This window comes from Myodes glareolus, chromosome 18 (genome assembly GCF_982192425.1).
Source record: "Myodes glareolus chromosome 18, mMyoGla1.1, whole genome shotgun sequence".
NCBI classification, from domain to species: Eukaryota; Metazoa; Chordata; class Mammalia; order Rodentia; family Cricetidae; genus Myodes; species Myodes glareolus.
In genome coordinates, this window is record NC_142043.1 from 71,973,969 (window position 1) to 71,998,781 (window position 24,813).

Genomic DNA, 24,813 nt, shown 5'->3' on the forward strand with positions numbered 1-24,813 from the left:
TACCACACCAAGTTTTATGAGGTGATGATCAAACCCACTCAGTTCCTCCACGTCAGGCTTTCGCTCTGCTGAGTCACAGCTCTGCTCCAGTTTCTTACTGGGTAGTGCAGTTGACCTGAAGCTCTCCATAGTCTTCCTGCCTCAGGCTCCTGAATACTGAGATTAGAGGTGTGAGACACTATGCCTGGTACATAAACAAAACTCTAGCAAAGAGTCAAATTCCTCTCATCGTGTGAGCCACATAGTTTGCTTTCAAATATTTACAGGTTCATAAAAAGTAGGTCAGTGGAAGGGTAAATGAGCTACTTTTAAATGATGTGACAAAGATCAGTATAGGCCATGTGGGTTAAATATTAATCTCAATTACACCCCCAAGACTGTAGGGAGCTGCGTAGTTCCGCGCTTTAAAGATGGTGCCGATTTCTGCTTTCCACCTCCCTAAAGGTGAGCGCTCCCTGGCACAAACAACTCCATATAAGGCTAAGGCTAAAGATCTGGCTTCCTTCTGCCTATTTGGACCTATCTGCATTCCCCACGTAGCATACCGGGGTTGGCTACCCAGAGGGTATTTAAGCTATGGGCTGGCTTTCCCCAGGGTGAGAGGGTCAGAAGATTGTTCAAGGTTCCTGAATAAACCACAGAAAGAAGAGTCCGGTGTTGCTTCTTCTTTGCTGGCGAAGCGGACGTGACACAAGACTATTCACAGTTAAAGCAAATTAGGAACTAGACATTTTAAAGATGGTGGTGTGACTTTTTCTGCTCTCTTCTGAGGAAAGTTATGACAGTCACAACTGACCCCATTTCTCTTCTTGTCTGCCAGACTGCTAGACAGGTGGTTAGATTTTATCAGGACCTCTTCCCTCATAAACAGTGACTTAGAAAACCGAGTACTGATAAAGAAGGAGAATGGGAATAAGGAGGAGACTGAAAGAGGCTGACTGGAAGATATTGAAGAAGGGGATGAGATTGAAGTGAAGAAGAGGAAGGTGATGATAAAGACAAGAGAGGAGAGGATGATGAAGGAGGTCACAAATAAATAAAAAAAATTGATTCCAATCTTAAAATTTTTTTCTTTTTATATTTTTATTTTCTCCAATCCCTAGGAGTGAGTGAGTCGTAGTTATTTCTCTCCTGTCCCTCTTGCTCATCTATTTTTGAGATTCCTTTTCTCAACACCATGGCTTTCAACTTATTTTATTTTGAAAATACCTTGAGCAAAATAAAAGGAAAAAGAATCTCCACCTTTCCGTTCTAAGTTCATTTTTATCCCTTTTTGTCTCAAACTGTGGAATCAATACCACTACTGTGCTCTGTGGGGGGAAAGAGAACCCCTCAGTTCCCTAGAAGACAGATTAAACTGGCCATGCCACAGTTTCCCTTGGGCACAATAAGCCCACTAGGAAGTCAGTTTATGCTATTGAGAATATTGCTCTTTCTAGAGCTTTATTTGGGAAAAAGAAAACAAAGACAGTGTTTTTAAAAACTTACTCCAAACAATGAGTATGGAGTTTGACAAGAAGTAGGTACAGCCTGGTACCTGCATATCCTTACCTTCAGCTGGTACAACACGTACCAGCAGATGTCATCATGATTGCTCTGTCACAGGTTGTTCACCTTCCCACTACGATTGCTACAGCAAAGAAGCTAAAACAGCCATGCAGTGCTGGCGCACACCTCTAATCCCGGCAGCCGGGAGACAGAGGCAGGAGGATCTCTGCGTTTGAGGCCAGCCTGGACTAGGGAAGGAGTTCCAGGACAGCCAAGGCTACACAGAGGAACCCTGTCTTGAAACAATAAAAGCAAAAGGAAACTAAGACGACCTGCATAGCAAATTAGAGGCCTGAGGATGTTAAACATGCAGCCTCAAATGCCCTCATTATTTTTGTATCCAATACATAAGCCTGTATTTATCTCTGTCTAATACTATTAATCTCCCATGGTCTAAAAAGGATAAATGGCTGCAAAAAAGTCCACACATCATGAGGCATCCTGGCCACATGGCCTTCTTGTGACCTTTAACATTTTGGCTTACGCATATCTTCTATAAAATAGGATATATGTGTTCCTCCATAGTAAAAGGACTAAAAAAAAAAATGATTTTGTCCTAGGTTTCTATATCAGAAAAAACTTTACATAGTACTATTGAACCACCCAACTGACATCAAAATGAAAGAAAATAGCCTCCTGGATTCATGTGAATCAAAGCAAATGAGATCAGGACTATTAGGGGGAAGCAGCCTTTTAAGTGACTTTAGATTACCAGGCCAGTTCTCAAGCCCCAGAGGGAGACAGCCATTTCCCAAGGTCATGGATCAGGATCCATCTATTTCCTTCTCATAGTGTTCTTTTTAAAATCCTCCTAAAGATAAAATTTTTAAATTGTATTTTATTATTACTATTATTGTTATTGTTATCATTTAGTTTTTCAAGACAGGCTTTCTCTGTGCAGCCATGGCTGTAGTATGAGGACCGGCTTGTTGGGGTATCTGTTCCCACCCAGTACCCCACAGCCGGCAAGTCCCAGAGAAAATCAACCACACAGAGATCTCTATAAGTTATAAAGCTGATTGGCCCATTAGGTCAGGCTACTTATTAACTCTTATAACTTATGTTACCCCATTATCCTTATCTACATTAGCCACATGGCTCCATACCTTTCTCAGCTGGGCAAGTTACATGCTGCCTCTTCGGTGGTTTGCGCAGGAGTGGCGGAGGGAGCTTCTGCTTCCAGAATACTCCCAGTCTCTTTGCTCCACCCCTACTTCCTGTCTGGCTTTCCCGCCTATACTGCCTGCCTGGCCAATCAGAGTTTTATTAAAATATGATTGACAGAATACAGACAATTCTCCCGCACCATTTCCCTCTTTTTTTTTTTTAAACAAAGGAAAATACCCATAGTCCATTTGTTGGGAATGTGGGCGTAGTATTTCAGGCTACTTCCTGCTGGTTGGGGGTGCTGATAATCTTATGGGGACCTAAAGAAAATTTAGAGTTATAGTCATGTCCAGATTGGAGTATCCTGTGAGTCTTGATCATCTCAGGCAGCATTTTGAATCTGTTCTGGATGTAGAACTCAGACATCTGGGCCATCTATTCCTGTCGGAGATTTTTCAGGTGGCCTCCCTTGGTCAAAGGTGATTTTTTTCTTAACTCTGAATAAATCCAGAGCCTCTTGTTTTCTGTGGAAACACAAGCAGAATCTCTTCTCCAAAGTAACATACCTTTTGACTTCAATTTTGAAGCCAAGATATTTTCAAAATACCTTTCTTGGATTGATTCTGCAGCATTTATAAGCAAATATCTTTTAGCAGCTGTTGCTCCTTCCTCAGCAATCAAACAATTCAAAGAGAGCATAATAGCATACAGTATCAAGATTCTCTGTATATTTTCCATTATGCAGCTTTGTTTTAACCTCTATTTCTTTTATTTTTACTTTTACTTTTTGAGACAGGTTCTCTGTATATCTTTGTCCTGGAATAACTCTGTAGACCAGGCTGTCCTTGAACTCACAGAGATCCTCCTGTCTCTGCCTTCCCAGTGCTGGGATTAAAGGTGTATGCTACCGTACCTTGAACTCACAGAGATCTGTCTGTCCCTGCCTCCCAGGCATTGGGATTAAAGGTGTGCACTACCACACCTTGAAGTCACAGAGGTCAATCTACCTCTGCCCCTTGAAGTCACAAAGGTCAATATATCTTTACCTCCCAGGCATTGGGATTAAAGGTGTGTACCACCACACCCTATGTCTCCCTTTTTTTCTTTTTTCTTTTTAATGACTTTAACCTTTAGCCTGCATATCTTTTTAACATAATGTAAACCAGTTAGAGGTTTTCTTCCTCTTTGAATCTCTCTTTAATGTATATCTCTCTTTTTATGATTACATGAGTCTTTAATTTACTAAGCAATATGGAGAGCAGTGGCTTTGATACTGGATCTGACTCTGTAAACCAGAATAACCTCAGTCTTGGAGATCTGCTACCTCTACCCCTTGAGTGCTGGGATTAATGGCATATCCCACCGCCACCTGGAAAAATAGAATCATTGATCCCCCTCCTTGCAATGTCCAACACACACACACACACACACACACACACACATACACACACACACACACACACACACCAGTCAGCTGGTCTCACCTTTCAAGTGCTGTGATTTCAGGTCTCTGTCATCATATTGAGTTTTGGTCTGTATTTCTTAAAACTCAAGATATATATATTCATCAGACAAATGAGGCTAAACCATTGTAATTAATTATTTTTGGAGTACTTGTTTAATGGGTTTTGATGAAATGTGATTAGATTTATTCTTTTCAGATTGTTTAGTCTTATTATAGTATATTCTTTTCTCTGTTTGAAGGTTTATTGCCATTTGATTATTGATCTTCTTTATCTTTTCTTAACTAACAACTTCTTTGTAAAACTTCTAGAGACATCTCACACAGAGAAAGTGACAAATCCAGGGACTATCACTCAAAATATAAAACTCTGGCATGCTGATTTTTTTGTCAGTTTGTTTGTCTTGTTTTGTGAGAAAGGGCCTCCCTCTGTCTCTGTAATCCTGGCTGTCCTGGAGCTCACTGTGTTTTCATGGTGTTCTGTCTGCTTCTGCCTTCAGAGTACTAGGATCAAGGCATGTACCATCATGTTTGGCTTATACTGTTTTTGTTGTTGCTGATTATTTGTTTTGCTTTTCAATTGCTTTATTACTGTATTTTTCCATGAAAATGATTAAAACTCTACTGTTCACAGAAAGTTACACTGAGTGGAAAGGCAATCTCCAATTACAGGCTGGCAATGTAAGACCCAGCCATCACATGGAAATAACACAGGTCTCACCATAAACAGATCAGTAAAGGTATATCAGTAAAATGAAAGGAAGAAGAATAGAGTATGAGTCACTGTATGAATCTCATGGAAAATTGTAGAAGTCAAGGCATAAGGCAATATTCATCATGATGAGCATGTTGATTAGAGAGTTTCTTCCTAAGAATACATAGTTGACGCTAGCTCTCTAAGTTTTCTCTTGATTCTTCTCATCTTTTCCATCATAACATTCATACCATCTCCATCTCCACCCATCTCATCATTAATCTGCCTGTTGGATACAACCTGTAGGAAGTTAGGCCCATATTCCCTAAATGATTGCTTATAAATATTTGTTTACATTTAAAGGGGGATATGCTACAGAGATAAATACATTGCATTGGTATGGATCTTGGTTTATTGATACAAATTTAAGGTCAATTTTGTTATATGTATATTTCTGCTCTTGATTAAGGTATTGTGTTTGTGCAGCTCATTTAAAATGTAATGTATAATTAAGAAATACAGGTTAATAGATAGTCATCTATAATAGCCAAGCATGTAGTCATGTTAGTTAGGTTTTCTAAAAGTACAAAGATATATTTCAGTTAGACAGATAATCTTCAACACTTTCAAAGACCTACAAAATATGGCATTTAAAATGTTTTAAGAACTTAGGACTTTCATGGCAATGAGACACATCTGATCCTGGCAGCACCAATCTACTTCAAGAGGAAGATGAGCATCAAAGAGGCTCCTTACAGAGTTTGTTAGCCATTTGGGCAAGAAAGTGTTCTTGCTTGATGATATACTGTATAAACTGGACATGCAGGACCCACAGAAAAATGACTGCTGAACTTGCCTAAAGAAGGTGAAACAGTCCTGCTTCATGGAAAAGTCTGCCAGATATTATTGGCCTGTGGGGTGAAGATGGATTCTAAAACATTACAGAAGAACTTTGGGTGACTGTCCAGGCAGCAAGATGTCTCTATCAATTCTAGAATTTTGGAAGTTGCTTACAATGCACTTCCTATTTACTTAGGTAATTTTATATCCTTCTTGAGTCTTTGATGGAGTTGAAGAATAGTTATAACTTTCCTTGGTTATAATAAAAGATAAAGTAGATATAAAACTTTAGACTTTTTAGAAGATAGGATAGAGATAGAGCATTTTCCTTAATTTGTCAAATGTAAATGGACTAAATATTGTAACTATAATTCTTGTTTGATAATTGGATATGTAATTTACTGTTAAAATTAAAACCTTTATTTTTATTTGGACAGAAAACAGAAAATGATGTGGGAAGTACTTCTGTATATATGCTTTTATTGGTTAATGAATAAAGCTGTTTTAATCTATGGCAGGGTAGAATAGAGCTACTTGGGAAAACTAAACTGAATGGTGGGAGAAAGTAGGTGGAGTCAGAGAGATGCCATGTAACCCCCAAGGAGAAAAATGCCTGTGCCCCGTACCAGCAAACCATGAGCCTAATGGTAAAATATAAGATAATGGAAATAGGTTAATTTAAGATATAAGAGCTAGCTAGCAATATGCTTAAGCGATTGGCCCACCAGTGTTGTTATTATTATAATTTATGTTATATAATATAATAATTATATTATATAATATTATAATTTATATATAATTATATTATATATTATAATTTATATAAACTATTATTATAGTTTATGTGTGATTATTTCAGGTCTATGCAGCCAGGAACCAACAAACAGCCTCTGCCTACATATCTCAAAACAAATTGAACAAAAGCTTCCAAAAATACAATGCCAAGTGCAAATATCTGATTCATTAGTTTTCCTGGTTCCCCCTTAACCAAGTTTTACATTGACTTTGTTTCCATGGGAAACTCTCAGATGAGAGAGGCAACAGAAGGTATTTGTAACACAAAGGATGGGTTAAGGCTGGGTGTTAATGCCAGAATTAGGCCAGGTGTGGCCCAGTGGAGTTTCATGCCTATTGGAGGCTGTTTGCTATCTCTCTGGCACCAGGCCAGTAGGACATTGTGCCACAAGATCCTGAAGCCAAAACATTCAGAATCTCAGCATATCTCCTGATCAAGACTCAGAGAGAGCAGATGTGACAAAGAGTACCAATTACAGAAGGAAGAGGTCTCCATAAGTCCCTGGTCTGAGGTTTTGCCTTCAAGGTGTTTGAGGTGGGGAGACGATAGGCTGGGAATTCCCTCATCGCCACAGAATTCCTTTCTGTAGCTTTCAACCCTTGTCAGTTGTCCTCTCCTTCCATCTGGACACATGGTCTCACTCCCACTGCAGGTCAGAATTCTGGAGAAAGCCTCATAGTCACTGTGGAATCTCCCCACAAACCATGATGCTATAAACTCCACAGAGAGGAACAAAGTCTCAATCCTTCCATGTTTTCAGACACCAAGGATGGGTGTTGTGGCGCCGCATTCCACCCTCCTGCTGCTCTCAGTACTTCTGGCTCTGACCCAGACCAAGACCCAGAGTGGCGCTGGTGAGTGTGGGTCAGGAAGGAAAGGGCCTCTTCCAGGAGGAGCCAGGATAGGGCAGCATCCCAAAAGCCATTTTTCATCACCTACTCAGATCCTCCAGCCCCTACTCTACCCGCGTTCTGATCCCTGCGCCCTAATCGCCTCCTGGCCCATGCATGTGTCTGTGGTCCCTGAAGAAGGGTTAGGGCTCATTGCGCACCGCCCACAGGCTCACACTCCTGGCGGTATTTAGTAACCACGACCGCGTCTCGATCGGGTCTCCGAGATCTCCAAGTCTTCATCGTTGCCTATGTGGACGATACGCAAATCCTGCGCTTCCACAGTGACGTGGCAACAACAATGGAGCCACGCGTGCCATGGGCGAAGCAGATGGGGCCCAATTATTGGCAGTGGGAGAGAAATGGTCTGGAGAGATATTCATACACTGCCCGAGAAAACCTGCGATTTGCAATCCGGATCTATAACCAGAGTAATGATGGTGAGTGACCCCTACATGTCCCCACGAACTGGCCCCAGTTGCCCCGGGTCCCAGGACCAAGACTACCCGAAACTTTGGAGCCCGCAGAGTCCCTGGACCCGGGAGAGCATCGAACTGAGACCCGGTTTCCGGTTCAGTTTAGGTGGAAATTATGTGGGTGGGCAGGGCCCTGTGGACAAAGCTGACTTTGGGGGTGGTTGCAGGCTCTCATACCTTCCAGTGTTTCATTGGTTGCGACGTGCGTCCAAACGGACACCCTCTCCGTGGGCACTATAGACATGCCTTTAATGGCCGTGATTACATCAGTCTGAACGAGGACATGAGAACTTGGACTGCTGCAGACAAGACGGCTCAGATCACGCAGCGACGGTGGGAGGCAAAAAATTTAGCAGAGCACTGGAGGATCCTCTTGGAGGGCTTGTGTGTTGCTTGGCTGCTCAGGCACCTGGAGATAGGGAAGGCAATTCTAGAGCGCTCAGGTAAGAAGGGCTGAGTAGCAACTCCTCCTCCATCTGCACTCAGAATAGGACTCAGGTCTCCAAGGTTGGGGAAAAAAAAATGGGACTAGTTGAAATACTGTAGCTCTCTCTTGTATCTAAAGGGGAAGTCATGTTCCCGTTTTCCTGGCCCAACAGCAAAAAATGACTCTCCCAGGACTTGCTTTCTCTTAGGACAGTTTAGGTTCCCTAGAGATTATAGGAAATAAGATCCCTGAAATAAACAATAGGAGCCCAGTTCAATCTGCAGCCCTTGTGAACAATGGCCTCTCACCCCTCCATCCAAGACAGGATCAGAAATCCTCTTTTAATTGTGGGAAACTTGGGAATCTTTCTTTTTTCAAGGAATAGATTATACTAATGCCTGAGTGTAGACAACTTGTGTGGGGTTTGCATCACCCTCCTCCCCCAACATCTTGATTCTGCTGTGCTTTGTTAGAATAGGCGCATGAATCCCACTTAAGTCCTTGGAAAATGCAATAGAATGCTTGAAGTTTCTAACTTTTCTCCTCAGATCCTCCAAGGGCACATATAACTCATCACCCTAGACCTGAAGGAGATGTCACCTTGAGGTGTTGGGCTCTTGGATTCTACCCAGCTGAGATAACCCTGATCTGGCAGAGGGACGGGGAAGACCAGACCCAGGACATGGAGCTGGTGGAGACCAGGCCTGCAGGGGATGGAACCTTCCAGAAGTGGGTAGCTGTGGTGGTGCCTTCCAGGGAGGAGCAGAGATACACATGCCAAGTGCAACATGAGGGGCTGCCTGAGTCCCTCACCCTGAGATGGGGTAAGGAGGGGTGTGAGCACAGAACCTGATGTCAAGGAAAGCAGGTGACCTTCTGGAGACCCTAGGTAGGATCAGTGCTGAGCTGGGGGTGGGAATTGGTCCTCAACTCTACTCTCTCTTCCCAGAGTCACCTCCATGGTCCCCAACTGGAGTGATATTTGGTGTGGTTCTCCTTGGAGTTGTGGTCACTGGAGCTGTGGCTGCCATCGTGATGCTGTGGAAGAAACGTGCAGGTAGGGAGGAAGTGGTTTCTGAGGGTTTTCTGTAGAGATGAAGCCATGGGTGGAAATGTGCTCATCTCCTGTCTTGTTACTGTGAGACACACCATGTGTGACTGCTTACCAGTACACAGGACTGGGTGTACTGACAGATTTTGTTCTTTTGTTTGTTTGTTTGTTTTGAAGACAAGGTATCTTTACATAGCCCTGGCTGTCCTGAAACCTACCATGTAGGCCAGACTGACCTCAAACTCAGAGATCCACCTGCCTCTTCTTCCCAAGTGCTAAGATTAAAGTTGTGTGCCACCATGCCCAGTTGTGCTACCACTTTTTAAAGTCCAGGGCTATGAGGATGCTAGAACATGATTATCCTGGATCTATCAGTAGTTTTATATCCCTGATGTAGTTACTCAGATAACTTTTCCAGGAATTTACTTTCATTATTGTATTTCCACATTTTACCATCTTCTCCCAGCTCTTGAAGTTTCTTTACACTTTAAGAGAACACCTAGTAAGGGTACAGAAAGGAAGCAGAGCAAGTCCCTCAGTCACTTTCCCTGTCCCAAGCATTCCTGCAACTGGACACCACAGAGTCCTCCTCAGCCCCCAGCTGAGTGAGCACGTGGTGAGAAGGAAAAGCTGGAACTGCAGGAATGAACTGGGCTGGGGTAACACTGCACATCCAGTTCCCAGAGTAGCAGGAAAGCTGTCCACAGAGACCAGCTCCAGGGCCTCAGTGATTCCTGTGCTCAGAGGATCCCTGTGGGACCTGATGTTGATGGACTTGTCAGTTCTGTTCCCAGCTGTGAAGCCTTGGATTTGGTTCATTGGCTTTTTCCAAAATAAAATAATCACCAACCCTCCAATATCACATATTAAATTTTTTTGTTTTTAAAGCATAAGAGTTTGGATTCTATTCTTTATATCTAAAAGTAAGAAGTCAATCTAGGGAATTTTTAGATAGTAGCCAGTCAGAGTCTCTATATAATTGATTCCTGTATTTCCTCTCTGAGGCTATACTTCATGGGAAAGAAAACAATATGTATCTGTCAACATGATAACTCAGGACTGATAATGTATATTCTCCCTTGTCTCTCTCAACCCCTCCCACAAATGGAGTGCCCACATAAAACCCTTTTCCATCATGGATGCTGTTCTCATCACTAACAGTGGCCATAAATCTTGTGCTAAAATACTCAGACTCTTTCCAGATCCCTCATTTACTTTGCTCAGTTTGTATCCCAGGACTCACTCTTCCTTTTTCTGTTTCTCTGTTAACAGCATCTCACACTGTGTCCCGTGCTGGCCTAGAACTCACTAAGTAGCTGTGATGGCTAATCTTCAGTGTCAGCTTGACTGGATTTAGAATCTGCTAGGAGATTCAATTCTGGTCACATCTGTAACAGTGTTTCCAGAGATTAATTGAGGATGGAAGATCCAACCTGGGGACCAAGGGTAAAAGGAAGAACAGAAGAAAAGCAGATGAGAAGATCCCTAAATTCTATGTCCTGATCTACTAAAGTTTGTGGAATCCCACCCACATGCTCCTGCTGCCACATACTGCATCATGCTTTATGCTGAGAGTGACTGTACTCTTTTAAATCGTGAATCAGAATAAACCTTTCATTCTTTAAGTTGCTCTGCTGGGGATTTTGTCACACAATAAAAAACAGTAATAAATAAAATTCCATGTGGGCTTTGAAATACTTGCAATCCTCTTTCCCTTTCTTGCTGTGTTAGAATTATGTATATGTGCTATCATACCTGGCAGCGGGAAATTCTATGTAACATGTCATAAATGAGGCTGATGCCCAGCCTGGGAGCTCCTGTCTACATCAGTGTAGCTCCATGATCTGAGTAACAGCTGCCTCTGCACACACTTAGTTATAAATGCAGATTCTTGACTCTTCAACAGACTTCAAAAAAATAAGTCTTTGTTTTGATTTTACTTGTGAGGCTTTGTTTTGATTTTTTGTCCATTTGTTGAAACAGTCTCACTATGCAGACTTGACTGGTCTGGAACTTCTATACTTGTAGACCAGGCTGGCCTTGAACTCAGAGAGGTCCTAGGAGAGGAGGCACTGAACTCTGCCCAGAGTGCTGAGATTAGAAACCTGTGTCATCAAGCCTGACCTTTTTCTTGTTGCGAAGTTCAGAGATTTCTGTGCACAGGGAAGTCTGGGAATCTCTGGTCTATGGGCCTTCTAGACACAAGCCCAGAGCTGCACAGTCTACTCAAGGTGTGTGCTCTAATGAGATCACTGTGCACTGAGGGGCCAGGGTAAGTCTGTTTTTCACCTACTACTAACATTCTTTTGGCGATTTTATTCAACTCCAAGGTTTGACATGCCGTTTAAGACTGCCTCCCAAATAAATTTCTCCAGCCCAGGCATGAACATCTCTAGGCTCATCTGTCCCTGTCAGTCTGGCTGCTTTGCATGCATTTCCTTGTTTGCAAACAGCAAATCTACTCTACTGCCTGTGCAGTCCTGAAGTTTTGTTGTTGCCTTACTTCATTCTGTAGTCCAGATTTAACCAGTAGGAAATATTGCAATGTCCATGTTTTAAATGAATCCAAAATTCATTTTTTTGCACTGTTTTCTCTTGCTCACACCTTGAGGAAAAACAACCCGTGTCCTTTGCCTGAACTACTAAATGAATATCCAATTCCTTCCTCTGTTGTCTTGCTTACTTCTAACAAATTCATTCAGTTCTCAACCGGAATGATTTTGTTTGTTTTTTTGTTTGTTTGTTTTTGCAACACAGTCCATGAAGCTGGACTTGTAGTCTCATGAGTCTGCTTCCCAGTTCGTGGGCTTCCAGGTATGCACCACAACACCTGGCTCTTGGTTTTGCTGTTTTTGAATTATTTGTGTATTATAAACATTAATCCTGTTTTAGATTTATAGCTGGTTTATATTTTCTCTCTTTCCTTAGATTGTCTTTACCCCCTCTAATTGTTTCCTCTGCAGGGCAGAAGCTTTTCATTTCAGGCAACCCATTTGTCAGCTCTTGTTATTGTTTCTTGAGTAATAAACACTTTCAGACCATCCTGACAGACAGTCTGTGCATCTATCAAAAGGGTTTTCCTCTAGCAGATTTCAGAGTTTGGGGTTATATTTAAGGTCTTTGAGATTAGTTTTCTACAGGATGAGAGATAGAGATGTAATTTTGTTCTTCTACATGGGGATATAAAGTTTTCCCAACATCATTTGCTGAATGGATTTGTGTTTTTTCCCCCCCATTGACTGCTTTAGGCATTGTGGTTGAAAATAAAATAACGGTGTATAAGGGGTTTGGTGGTATCAGAGGGCCAAGGAATGCCATAAAAATCACACAGACTTCACACAAGGGGTTTATTGGGAGGAGGGGAGGCTGCCTCTGAGTGGGGATGTGAGAGACAGGCAGGGAGGAGAGAGAGGGAGTAGAGGGTGGAGGGAAGGAGGGAGGGAGAGGGGAGAGAGAATGGGAAGGGTGATGGCTCAGACTTTACAGTGGGTATGGAGCATAAACATAAGGGACCTTGGCTCAGGGGAAATGTGTCCCATTGTGATGACAGGGATGCTGGCCCTGAGTCCTAGAAGACTGGTTTGGGATGGGGGAAGCACCTGCTTCTGGAATGTGGGTTATTCTAACACTGTAACGATAGATGGTATCTGAGTCTATTCTGTCCCATTGGTCTGTGTCTATTTCTGTGCCAGTACCACACCTTTTTGCTGCTGCTTCTGTAAAACCATATGTCTGTAACAGAATTTGATACAGTATTTTAACTCTTCTAGTATTTCTCTTCCAGCCAAGTAAGACTTTAACTATTAGCAGTTTTTTCTGCATCCATATAAATTTAGAATTTTTTTTTAGTTCTTAAAGAATGCCATTGGAAATTGCATTGAATTTCTAGATTTATTTTAGAACTATAGCCATATTTGCAATATTAATTTTGTCTATTCATGAGCATAGTAGATCTTTATATTCTAGTAATTTATCTTTCTTTCTTTTTGATTCTTTGGTTATTTTAAGTTTTTGAGATAAGTTCTTACTATGTAAACCAGGCTAGCCCCAAAGTTGCTGCAATCCCCTTTCTTCTGTCTGCTGAACATTGGAATTACAGACATAAGCCATCATGCCCTGTCTTATTTAGTGTCTTATTTATTGTAGATGTCTTTAACCTCCTCGTGTATATTCCTAGATATCTAATTGTTTTGTTCTGTTTCTGAAACCATTATGTCTGGGACTGTTTTTCTGTATTTCTCACCATGTTTGTTGTTGGTATATTGAAAAGCTGTTGGCTTTTGTCTGGGACTTTACATCCTGTTACTCTGTTGACATTATTTTATTTTATTTTTAAAACCTATGTTTTTTTAGGTGTATTTATTATGTATACAACATTCTGTTGTATACATAACATTCTGCCTCCATGTATGCCCACACACCAGAGGAGGGCGCCAGATCTCATTACAGACGGTTGTGAGCCACAATGTGGTTCCTGGGAATTGAACTCAGGACCTCTGGAAGAGCAGCTAGTGCTCCTAACCACTGAGCCATCTCTCCAGCCCCTGTTGACATTATTTTAGATTTCAAACACAAGATCATATCACTGACAAATAAAGATCATTTAATTCTTGTTTCATTTCTGGTTTCCTTTTCCTTTCTTTCTCTTGCTTTATTATTCTTAAGACATCAAAAACTATATTAATCAGGAGTAGAGAAAATAGACAACCCTTGTCTCATCTTAATTTTAGAGGAAATGCTGTTTCCCCATTTGGTATAATGCTGACTAGAACTTTCTTATATATGGCATTTATTGTGTTGAAATACATTCCTTTTATACCTAGTTTCTTCAGGGTTTAAATTTATCCTAAAAGATGTTGAACTTTGTCAAAGACCCTTTCTGAATATGTTGAGGTGACTCCATGATTTCTGTCCTTGCAGCTACTTAGGTGCCACATCATAGTTATTGATCAAATATATCGAGTCATTCTTAAATCCTTGGAATGATACCAATTTGGTCATGGTATACGATATCTTAATGTGTTGTAGACTTATGCTTGCAAGTGTCATATTGAAAATGTCCACATCCAAGTTCATCATGGAAATTGACCTATAATTTTGTTCTGTGTCTTTACCCAGTTTTGATATCAGGATAATTGTGGTCTTAAAAATGCTTTTGGTAGTACTGCTTCCCGTTCTATTTTATGAGATGATTTGAGATACGCTGATGTTAGTTCATAACCGAGTCCATATGTCCTTGTATTTTTACACGGTTCTCATTTTTATCATTATCAGGTGTGAAACTGTCCCACAGCCATCAGTCACATTTACACTAGATTTGGAGACTGGTGGGAAAGGAACACACCAATTCTTTGTTATAGAAAAAAATCCACCTCTTTTTGAGGCAGTCACTAAATAGCCAGAAGTTCACCCACTGGACTAGGTTGGCTGGAAGTGAGTCTGGGGGACCCACCTGCCACACTCTCCACAGTGCTGGACTATAAGCCATACCGCATGGGCTCTGGGGGTCGATCTCAGGATCTCATGCTTGCACGATAAGCACACTACCAATTCCCAGGACCACAGTAAACAACAGCGTCTCAGTGTGTAGCTCTAGCTGTCCTAGAACTCATTATATAGACCAGGCTGCCATTGAACTTGTGGACATCCTCTGCCTCCGCCTCTGCCTCCTACCCAAACCTCCACATCCCCATTTGTCATATGAAAAGGTGAAGGTATCAGGGCTTTGGGGTAACTTCTATTTGGTCAATAGAATGGAATCTAATTTCCACATCTGACCAAGGGTGGAGACTATACACACACACACACAAACACGCGCACACACACACACACTCACACACACACACATATTGATCTGTCCCTACATTCTGATCTGTCCTCAAGACCAGAATATTCCAACCAATGTCAGCTCTTTTAAGAGTTAATCTAACTAGTCCTGTCAATCACCTGGTCAGCAGACAACCCTTCTAGAAAGCTGGTCATTTGAAAATACACAAAGAAGTTTGGCAGTGGTGGGTTGTGGTACAACACACCTTCAATCCCAGAACTCAGGAGGCAGAGGCAGGTGGATCTCTGTGAGTTCTAAGCCAATCTAGTCTACAGAGCGAGTTTCAGGTCTGGCTCCATAGCTTCTGAATAACCCTGTCTTGAAAAACAAACAAACAAATAAATAAAAATAAAAAAGAAAGCAAACAAAGAAATGGGAAGAATAATAATGCCCCAAGTGAGATAATTCTTTACTACATCCCTGGAGGCCCTCTCTCAATTCAGTTCTTGCATATATTCACTGCTAAGCCTAATACTTTCCTGATTTTTCTTTTCTTCATTTTCTTTTCTTTTTTCTTTCCTGTTCTTTCTTTTCTTTTTCCTTTCTTTCTTTCTTTTTTTCTTTCTTTCTTTCTTTTTTTTTTTTTTTTTTGGCTTTTTGAGACAGGGTTTCTTTGTAGTTTTAGAGCATGTCCTGGAACTAGCTCTTGTAGGCCAGGCTATCCTTGAACTCACATAGAACCTCCTGCCTCTGCCTCCCGAGTGCTGAGATTAAAGGCATGTACCACCATTGCCTGGCTGTCTTCCTGATTTCTAACTCAAAAAGGTTAACTTTCTTCTTTCTTTTTTATTTCCCCCTTACTATCTCTCCTTTTGATCCAGAACAAAATCTCCAGTACGCTTACTTTGACAGTCTGGGTTTTTTCCTCCACACTTTTTCTACAGTTGCTTACAGTTTTGACCCTAACTCAAAGACATTACCCTTTCCTTTGTTACTCCAGATAGCAGCTGTTATATTTTGGCTTTCCAGTGCTGTTGTTGCCCCTACCCTTACCCCAACCTCAGCCAAAACTAAGCATCCTTCTGAGACTGGTTTTGTTATTATTTTTGTTGTTAGCCCTATTTTTTAAAAGCAAGAAACACTAAGAACTCATAAATAAGAACCCCTTATTCCCCAGTAATGTTTGAACACCCACGTGTTCCTTTCTGCTATATATGGGAATTTCAGAGAACCACTCAGACTCATCGCTATCCGTCCCCACACACCCACAAAGGCATTGCACTCCACAGCGAGGAATAAAGACCTAATCTCATCAAGTTCTCCAAACACAGAGGATGGGGTCAATGGTGCCCTGCATCCTCCTTCTGTTGCTTGCGGCCATCCTTGCCCCAATTCAGGCCTCTGTGGGTGAGTGCGGGATGGAGAGAGAAATCATCTCTGTGGGGAGGAGTGAGGGCACCTGGCAGGTACAGCAGCACTGAAAACCACGTCTCCGCCCTCTCCTAACTAGACCTCCCCTCTCCCGGAGAAGGGCAGCCTCTGCCAAGCTCCCTTCTCCAATCCTCCTCCGGAGCCCTGCGCCCTGCACCCTTCCCAGCAGGTGCAAAAGTTCCCCAGTCTGACCCGGCGCACGGTCAGCGCGCAGCGCTCCAAGGCTCACACACCATGAGGTATTTCATCACCGCCTTCTACAATTCTGGCTACGACAAACGTCTTCGGTTCATGGTCATGGGCTACGTGGACAACACGCAGATCTTGAGCTTTGACAGCGAGGTGAGCCAGCGAGTGGAGCCGCGGGTGCCATTTATGGCGCAAGATCCAGATCATTTAGAGGAGCTGGCGCTTTTCGGCAGGCGCGTCTTATAAATTGGCCGAATCGAACTTTGGACCCTGTTCAGCTTCCGTAGCCAAAGGGAGAATGGTGAGTGATCCTAGACTCAGAAGATTAGCCTACAGTCTCAACATATTACTAGGGCCATGGAAATATACTTGGGTTCGTGAAATCAGCCAAGTTCCGTCATCCTGGAAAAGGTTGAGAAAATGTATTTGGGGTTTCATTTTAGTTTGAAATAGGCTTCGACCCATCACTCTTAGGCTAAGTGTGTTTTGAGTGGGGCTAACCTAGGAGCTCATACTGACCTCCCTGGCTGCAACAGGGTCTCACACTATCCAGTGGCTGTGCGGCTGTGACACCGGACCAGACCACCGCCTCCTCCGTGGGTATAAGCGGATGGCTTATGATGGCCTCTCTTACATCTCTCTGACCGAGGACCTGCGCTCCTGGATCGCAGCGGATACTGAGGAGGCTCAGAGCACCAGGCGCAAGTGGGAGGCAGCTGGGTTTGCAAGGTCGTGGAGATCTTTCTTGGAGGGAAGGTGTGTGGCCTGGCTTGTCAAATACCTGGATAAAGGGAAGGAGATTCTGCAGCGTGTAGGTAAGAGGGGTAGGGTAGTTTCTGTGTGCTCTTGAGTTTATGGGGAGAAAACAAAACGGGACCAAGTCCTAAGCAATCTATTGTGAAATACTGCCTGTCTCCCAGGTGCAACACAGGTTTTTAATGTTTCAAAATCAGTGTGGTTGTGATGACGCTCACTGGGGATTTTAGCCATTCACACCCACCTCCCATGTTGTTCCCCAAACACAAGGAATCCTGAATCCTACCAGCTGCACCTGGTACAGAGTTACTAGTGTGTACAGGAGTTAGAAGGTTAATTGATGGGCAGGGTGCAGGGGTTTGATGCCTTTACTCCCAGCATTTGAGGAATAGAAGGATGAGTGAGTTCAAGGCCAGCCTTGTCTATGTAGCAAACTCCAGGACAGTCAGGATGGGAGAAGTTAACTGATGGAATAAAGTGGTTGCAGGCTCCTGTGAGGCAGGTTTTGTGAGCTGTCATTCATGTTGGAGTGGATTTTTCTGTGATGAAGGTGTTTTTGAGTATTAAGTAACTCCTGACTCATCTGCCAAAAAAATTATGGGATTGCCACACTAGTGTTAGATGGTAAAGATAGACTTGGATGGAACCTTTCCTTTGGTCCCTTGCTGGTGTCTTATCTAGGGTGAATAGATGTGTGTTCATATCTCTCCAGATAAGGTAATAAAACATTTGACACCTGAGTGGGAACTCAGCAGGACCAAAGATGAGTTTGGGAGGATCCATTTCATGGTTCCTGCTATGGGATATAAAACATACAAATGAAGCTAAACCATCCATGCAGGGAAAGTGCTGATGTGGCCTGCTTTCTCCCTGTGGAGTGGAATGGCAGCTGAGAGCTGCACTGCCCTTGGCATGGATGATAAGACTGGCCTCTGAGACTGCTCCATCTGAGGAGGATGGATGTCAGTGCTGGGAACCCCAGGGTAGTTGTCTTCCTCTACATGGCATGAGGTCTATCACATGAGCACCAACCACAGCAACTCCAGGAATAACACCTGTGGGGCACTGGGCAGGATCCTCAGCAGACAGTGGCAGCAGCTGTGTGGCCTTTGCTGTGGGCAGAGAGACTTGCAACTGAGCTGAGTCACCTACCCAGAAAGGACTTGCCTGCCTAAGGGAGGAAGGACAATGAGGAAAAGACAGGCAAATGCTGCCTTTGTGATAAACTGGCTCACCATTTCTTATAGCTGGGGAATGTGAAGGAGGCATAAAGGAAAGAGCAGGAATTAGATGTCTGCTTCTGCAATCCAAAAACCTGGAAATGAAGGAAAGAATAAGACAGTAAAGAGAGAGAAAGTGGAGTAAAAGTAATAGAATACCCCTCAGGTTCACCTTTAACTCAGGGAAAAGACTATGATTCAGCATACATGCAGGGCCTTAGCAGTGACTCAGTCTGGGAAACATTAGAAAAACTGGAATATTTGCCTCTGAACCTCTTGAAACAGACAAAAAAATAGTACTTTTAAATTTTAATGAGCCCCTACACAGGGTACCTGATACAGTGTGACAAACATGTAGAAAGGATCTGAGCTATGGAAACAGAGAAACTGAGTAGATAAATTAAGCACTGTAACTACTCACCCCGCTATGGGACAAAGGCTGCACAATCTGAGGCGGATGAAAGGATCATTAGGACAGCAAGAGAATGACTCCCACAAGTTGTCTTCTACCTTCAGATGTGTGCTGCACATGTGCAGGTTTACACACGCGCGCACGCGCACACACACACACACACACACACAGACACCACACAATTTTAATGTTTGGTTTTAAGTGCAAACTGTGTAGGACAGATTAGGAGGTGTGTCACTGGGAGTGAGTTGTGAGGTTTCAAAACCCCAGACCATCCAATTAGCTTGTTCCTTTCCTTTATCATGGCCTTGGTCATGGTGTGTTGTCACAGCCCTAGACCAGTACCAAGACATTTGTCATTGGTACCATATCTAAGAGGAACAGACACTTGCTCTTCCTACTCTAGAAAGTCACTAACTACTTCTTTCGTCATTGATTTGGAGCAGGGGAGCCTCCCTGATTTCCACGTCCCACAGAATCCATTTCTTTCAAGGATGTATGACTTGCTTCTTTCATTCCTGTGACAAAACACCTGAGAAGAAACAGCTTAAGGGAGGAAGAACTCAAGTATTGTGGATTTCCTAACTTTGACTAATAGTTCATAATGGGCGAATGGTGGTGGGAGCCGTTTAGGGCCACAGCCTAGAAACATCAGGGCTCACATCTGGGAACATCGGGGAGCAGAGAACAGTCAGAGACAGATTATAACCCTCAAGGCCCACCTCCCAGTGACCTACTCCCTCCAGTTAGACTCTACATCCTAAATATTCCACTGGAATCATCAGTATCACCAGATACAAACCAAGGCTTCATATACCTGAGCTATGGTGGAATATTTTATATTCAAATCATAATAGAGATCCCATCTGTTCAGGGATGGAGAGGAACCAACTCTGGAAGGGGTGAGTGGCAGTTTGCTTTTGATCTCAGCCCCTGTTTCTGCCAGTGTTCACAGACCAGCTATAGCTACTCAGTCACTGGGTTTTACTCCACTTGGAGGTGTACAGGTTCAGCCCTTTATTCTAGAACTTTCCAAGGAATAGAGAGTTCTGCATCCTGGGCCCATACAGCTTAAGTGCTGCTCTCTAGATCTCCAGCCCAACTCTTGTGATGATCACAGGATCAGTGCCCAAGTTGTCCACAGGAAGGATCAGACGTTTGTTCTTCTCTGATTCTTCTCAGATCCTCCAAAGACAAATGTGACTCATCACCCCAGACCTGAAGGAGGTGCCACCCTGAAGTGCTGGGCCCTGAGCTTCTATCCTGCAGACATCATGCTGACCTGGCAGAGGGATGAGGAGGACCTGACCCAGGACATGGATCTTATTGAGACCAGACCTGCAGGGGATGGAACTTTCCAGAAGTGGGCAGCTGTGGTGGTGCCTTCAGGAGAAGAGCAGAGATACACATGCCATGTGCTGCATGAGGGGCTGCCTGAGCCCCTCATCCTGAAATGGGGTAAAGGGGTGTGTGTAGGCCCAGAGTCTGTCTTAGGGAAAGCAGGTGCCCCTCTGTAGACCCTGAGCAGGGCCAGGGTCCCTCACCTCTATCCTCTCCTACTCTCTCTCCCAGAGCCTCCTCCATCTCCCACCACCCCCATCATGGGAATCGTTGCTGGTCTGATTCTCCTTGGAGTGTTGGTCGCAGGAGCTGTGGCTGCCATTGTGAAGAGGAAGAGTACAGGTAGGACAAGGGCAGTGTCTGAGATCTGGGCCTTACTGAGAAATTTCAAGCCCTGGATGTAGATGTATCTGTCTCCTGTTTTGTTACTATAAAGTATGTCCATTTCTGTGTGCTTAGCCACTTTGGGACCTTTTTTGTTTTGTTTTGTTTTGTTTTCTTCCAAAAACTCTTTTCTTTTTAATTAATTAATTAATATTTATTGAGCTCTACATTTTTTTTCTGCTCCTTTCCTTGCCTCTCCCATCCTCTTTAACCCTCTCCCATGGTTCCCATGATCCCAATTTACTCAGTAGATCTTGTCTTTTTCTACTTCCCATTTAGATTAGAGACATGCATATCTCTCTTAGGGTCCTCATTGTTGTCTAGATTCTCTGGGATTGTGAATTATAGGCTGGTTTTCTTTGCTTTATTTCTAAAAGCAGCTTATGAGTGAGTACATATGATAATTGTCTTTCTGGGTCTGGGTTACCTCACTCAATATGTTTTCTAGATCCATCTATTTGCCAAAAAAATTCAAGATGTCAGCATTTTTTTTCTGCTGTGTAGTACTCCATTGTGTAAATGTACCACATTTCCCTTATCCATTCTTCAGTTGAAGGGCATTTAATTGTTTTCAGGTTCTGGTTATGACCTGAAAACAATGCTGCTATGAACATAATTGAGCACATGTCCTTATGGCATGATTGAGCATTCTTTGGATATATACCCAAAAGTTATGGTATTGCTGGGATTGAGGAAGATAGTTTCCCAATTTTTTGAGAAATCGCTACACTGACATCCAAAGGGACTATACCAGTTTGCACTCCCACCAGCAATGCAGGAGTGTTCCCTTTACCCCACAACCTCTCCAGCATAAGTTGTCATCAGTGTTTTTGATCTTGGCCATTCTTACAGGTATAAGATGGAATCTCAGAGTTGTATTAATTTGCATATCTCTGATGACTAAGGATGCTGAGCATTTCCTTACATGTCTTTAAGTCATTTTATTCAGGATGACTTTTTTTGTAAACCAAATCTGTAAGGAACACCTGAATATAGAGGACAAAGGTTTCAAATTGTGGATACTGTTGATAAGACACAAATTTGAGGGGGAGTGTCCAGGAGGATGAAACGGGACCCTGGGAGGATTCTTGATTCTTCTCATATGTTTTCTGACCCTGTTCTAGGTCTGTCTGCTACCATACCCTGGAATGTTATCTGAAGTCTAGGACTAAGAGTTTCCTCTGGCACTACCTGGTTCTGTACCCTTCTCTGTCTTATCCTCCCAGAGATGGAAAAGAATGCAGTTAGATAACATTATTAGTTTATTTCCACGCCTTGACCTCATTTCCTGGCATTAGAACTCTCCCTAAAAAGGAAGCAGAGACCCAGTCCCCCCCATCACTCTGCTGAACATCCCTGCAGCTGAGCACAGCCTGAGTCCTTGGCTTCACCAGTGTGTACCTGTATCTTGTGCAGGACCCGGTGCTGATGGGCTTTAGTGTTCTGTCCTTCGATGTGAAGACTCGAGTTTGCAGCTTTTTGTTTTTCTAAGATAAAAAGGTTTTAAGCCCCTAAGTTCACATATAGAATTAATTTACAAGTAAATGATAAGAATTCAGATTCCATTATTTTTGTCTATAAATTGTAAATCAGTCTAGGGAACATATAATATATAAGTAGCAATCAGTCAGAGACTTTCATTGTGTTAATTGCTTCCTATTTCTCAAACCTGAGGTCAGACCCCAATGGAGAGAAAACAATATGTACCTATCAACATGACAACTCAGGGCTGATGACATTTGTTTGTTGTGGGTGCTACTGTGATGATTGACAACAGTGACCTGAAACCTTTTCCTAGAGTTCCCAGGCCTCTCTCAGACCCCACTTACTTGGACTGTAAAGCAGGGAGCTCAGATATTACTGTTTTTCTCTCTCTTTGGCAGGGTGTCATACAGTACCTCAGGCTGACCTGGAACTCAAATGAAGCTGTGAGGGCTTCAGTGTCAGCTCTTCTGGATTTAGAATCTTCCAGGACTTGCATTCTGGAAATGTCTGTGAAGTTGTTTCCAGAGATTAACTGAGGAGGGGAGAGCTGCACTGAACGTGGGTGACACCAGCCCATGATCTGGGGCCCAGACTGAAGAACAGGGTGGAAAAGGAGAAAGCCGGCATCCCCACACTCTGCTTTTGTATGGAGATGTGAGTCATCCCAACCACAGCTCCAGCTGCCATGAATCCAACCAAGCCTTTCCTCCCAGGATGGGTTGTACCTTCTTAAATCGAAACCAAAATAAATCCTTCTTGCCTTAAGTTTTTTTTTTCAGGTTATTTTGTGTTTGTTTTGTTTGTTTGTTTTTGTTTTTTGTTTTTTACATTAATGAGTAAAGTGGGTGATACAACTTCTACTGCCATAAATCATCCTTCTTCATTCTGAATGTTGGTATTGCAAGTGGTAATTGAAGTCTGTTTCAAGAATGTCTCGTGTTACCAGCTGTGAGGTAAACTCATGCATTGCCTAGGGGATCCTGGTCTACATCTTTGCAGCTTGTGAGGTGAACATCAGCAGGCTCAGTCCAAGTTTATTAATCTCAGTTCAGACAATTCTGAATCTTTAGCTGTCCCAGGGACTCCTGTACACAGGAAAGCAGAGACTTTCTGTGCCTTTTTTGTCCTTTTATTTTCTCATACAATACATCCCAACCAAAACCTCCCCTGCCAGTCCCCCACAACTTTCCCTTCCTCCTCTCAGTTCCCTATAACCTCCCCTCCCCTCAGCTCCATTCTTCCTTCAGTTCCCTATAGACAAACCTGGGCTTCCAATAATATCAACCAATCATCATAAAAAGGTACAATAAGACTAGGTGTAAACAATCACATCAAGGCTGGACAAGGTAGCCCAGTAGAAGGGAATAAGCCCCACAAGCAGACCCCACAAGCAGGCAAAAGATTCAGAGACACCCCCACCCCCACTGTTAGGAGCCCCAGAAACAACCCAAGCTAAACAACCACAGAGGACCTTGTGCAGATCCACGCAGGCTCCATGATTGCCATGTCAATGTATGTGAGCCCCTATAAGCCCTGCATAGTTCATTCTGTGGGCTGTGTTTTCCTGGTGTCCTTGACCTCCCTGGCTCCTAAAATTATAATCCTTCCTCTTCTTCTTTGAGGTTCCTTGATGTTTGACTGTGGGTCTCTGCATCTATTTCCATTAGCTGCTGTAGGAAGCCTCTCTGATGCCTACTGGACTAGGAACCAACCTATGAATATACTAGAATATTATTGGGAATCATTTCACTTACCATTTCCTTTGTCATTTGTGTTTGATTCTACCCTAGGTCTCTGAGCTATCCAGCTTCTGGTTCCTGGCCATCCAAGCAGTGTCGGACATGAACTCTCTCTCTCATGGCTTACGCCTCAAGTTAGGTCAGTCAATGGGTGGCCATATCCTCGGGCTCACTTATAAATGGATTTTATCTGTTAAATAAAGCGTAATCACACTGTAATCCATAAAACCAGAGAAGATAAAAAAGAAGGAGGTCTTTAGGGGGATGCATGGATCTCTCTAAAGGAGGAAATTTCTATACATTTTCTAAGCTTATCCCTGGAACTGCATTGTTTCAGAATTGGGGTCTAACTATACCATTCCCTATAGGCTCGTGTGCTTGAACTCTTGGGCCCCAGCTGCTGGTGCTGTTTAGAAATGTTTGGAACTTTTAGGACATAGAGGGTGGCTCTAGAAAACGGTTGTCAGCAGTGGTGCACGGTGGCACAAACCTTTAACACCAGCACTTGGGAGGCAGACGTAGGCAGATCGCTATGAATTGAGGCCAGTGAGTTAGTGAGTTCCAGGACAGACAGGGCTACATAATGAGATGGGTGGGTGGAGTAGGGGAGGAATTTGCTGGGGCTTGACCTCCAGGTGTTGATGTTGTTGCTTTAAATAACATCATTTATTTTGTAGGCCTCTAGACCATTTTTCCACAAACATCTATTTCTTTTTTACTAAGCTTAGTTTATTTATTCTTTAACAATTGTGCACTTTTTACATGCATTTTGATCATTTTCATGTATAGAGTTACCCT

At 42.9% G+C, this 24,813-nt stretch overlaps 2 protein-coding genes across 2 annotated transcripts; both read left to right on the forward strand.

Moving 5' to 3' along the window:
• Positions 1-7,216: 7,216 nt before the first annotated feature.
• On the forward strand, positions 7,217-10,718 carry LOC148119282 (HLA class I histocompatibility antigen, alpha chain F-like). Its single transcript, XM_087897849.1, has 6 exons — positions 7,217-7,301; positions 7,508-7,777; positions 7,981-8,256; positions 8,789-9,064; positions 9,190-9,297; positions 10,564-10,718. Exons 1-6 carry the CDS (start codon positions 7,217-7,219, stop codon positions 10,605-10,607), a joined length of 1,059 nt encoding a protein of 352 aa, XP_087753975.1. The 3' UTR covers positions 10,608-10,718.
• Positions 10,719-16,569: 5,851 nt separating this feature from the next.
• LOC148119283 (patr class I histocompatibility antigen, A-126 alpha chain-like) lies at positions 16,570-23,041 on the forward strand. The gene is made up of 5 exons (XM_087898680.1): positions 16,570-16,979; positions 17,215-17,493; positions 20,249-20,524; positions 20,639-20,749; positions 22,675-23,041. The coding sequence occupies exons 2-5, from the start codon at positions 17,289-17,291 to the stop codon at positions 22,713-22,715; spliced, it is 633 nt and encodes a 210-aa protein (XP_087754806.1). The 5' UTR covers positions 16,570-16,979; positions 17,215-17,288; the 3' UTR covers positions 22,716-23,041.
• Positions 23,042-24,813: the final 1,772 nt, after the last annotated feature.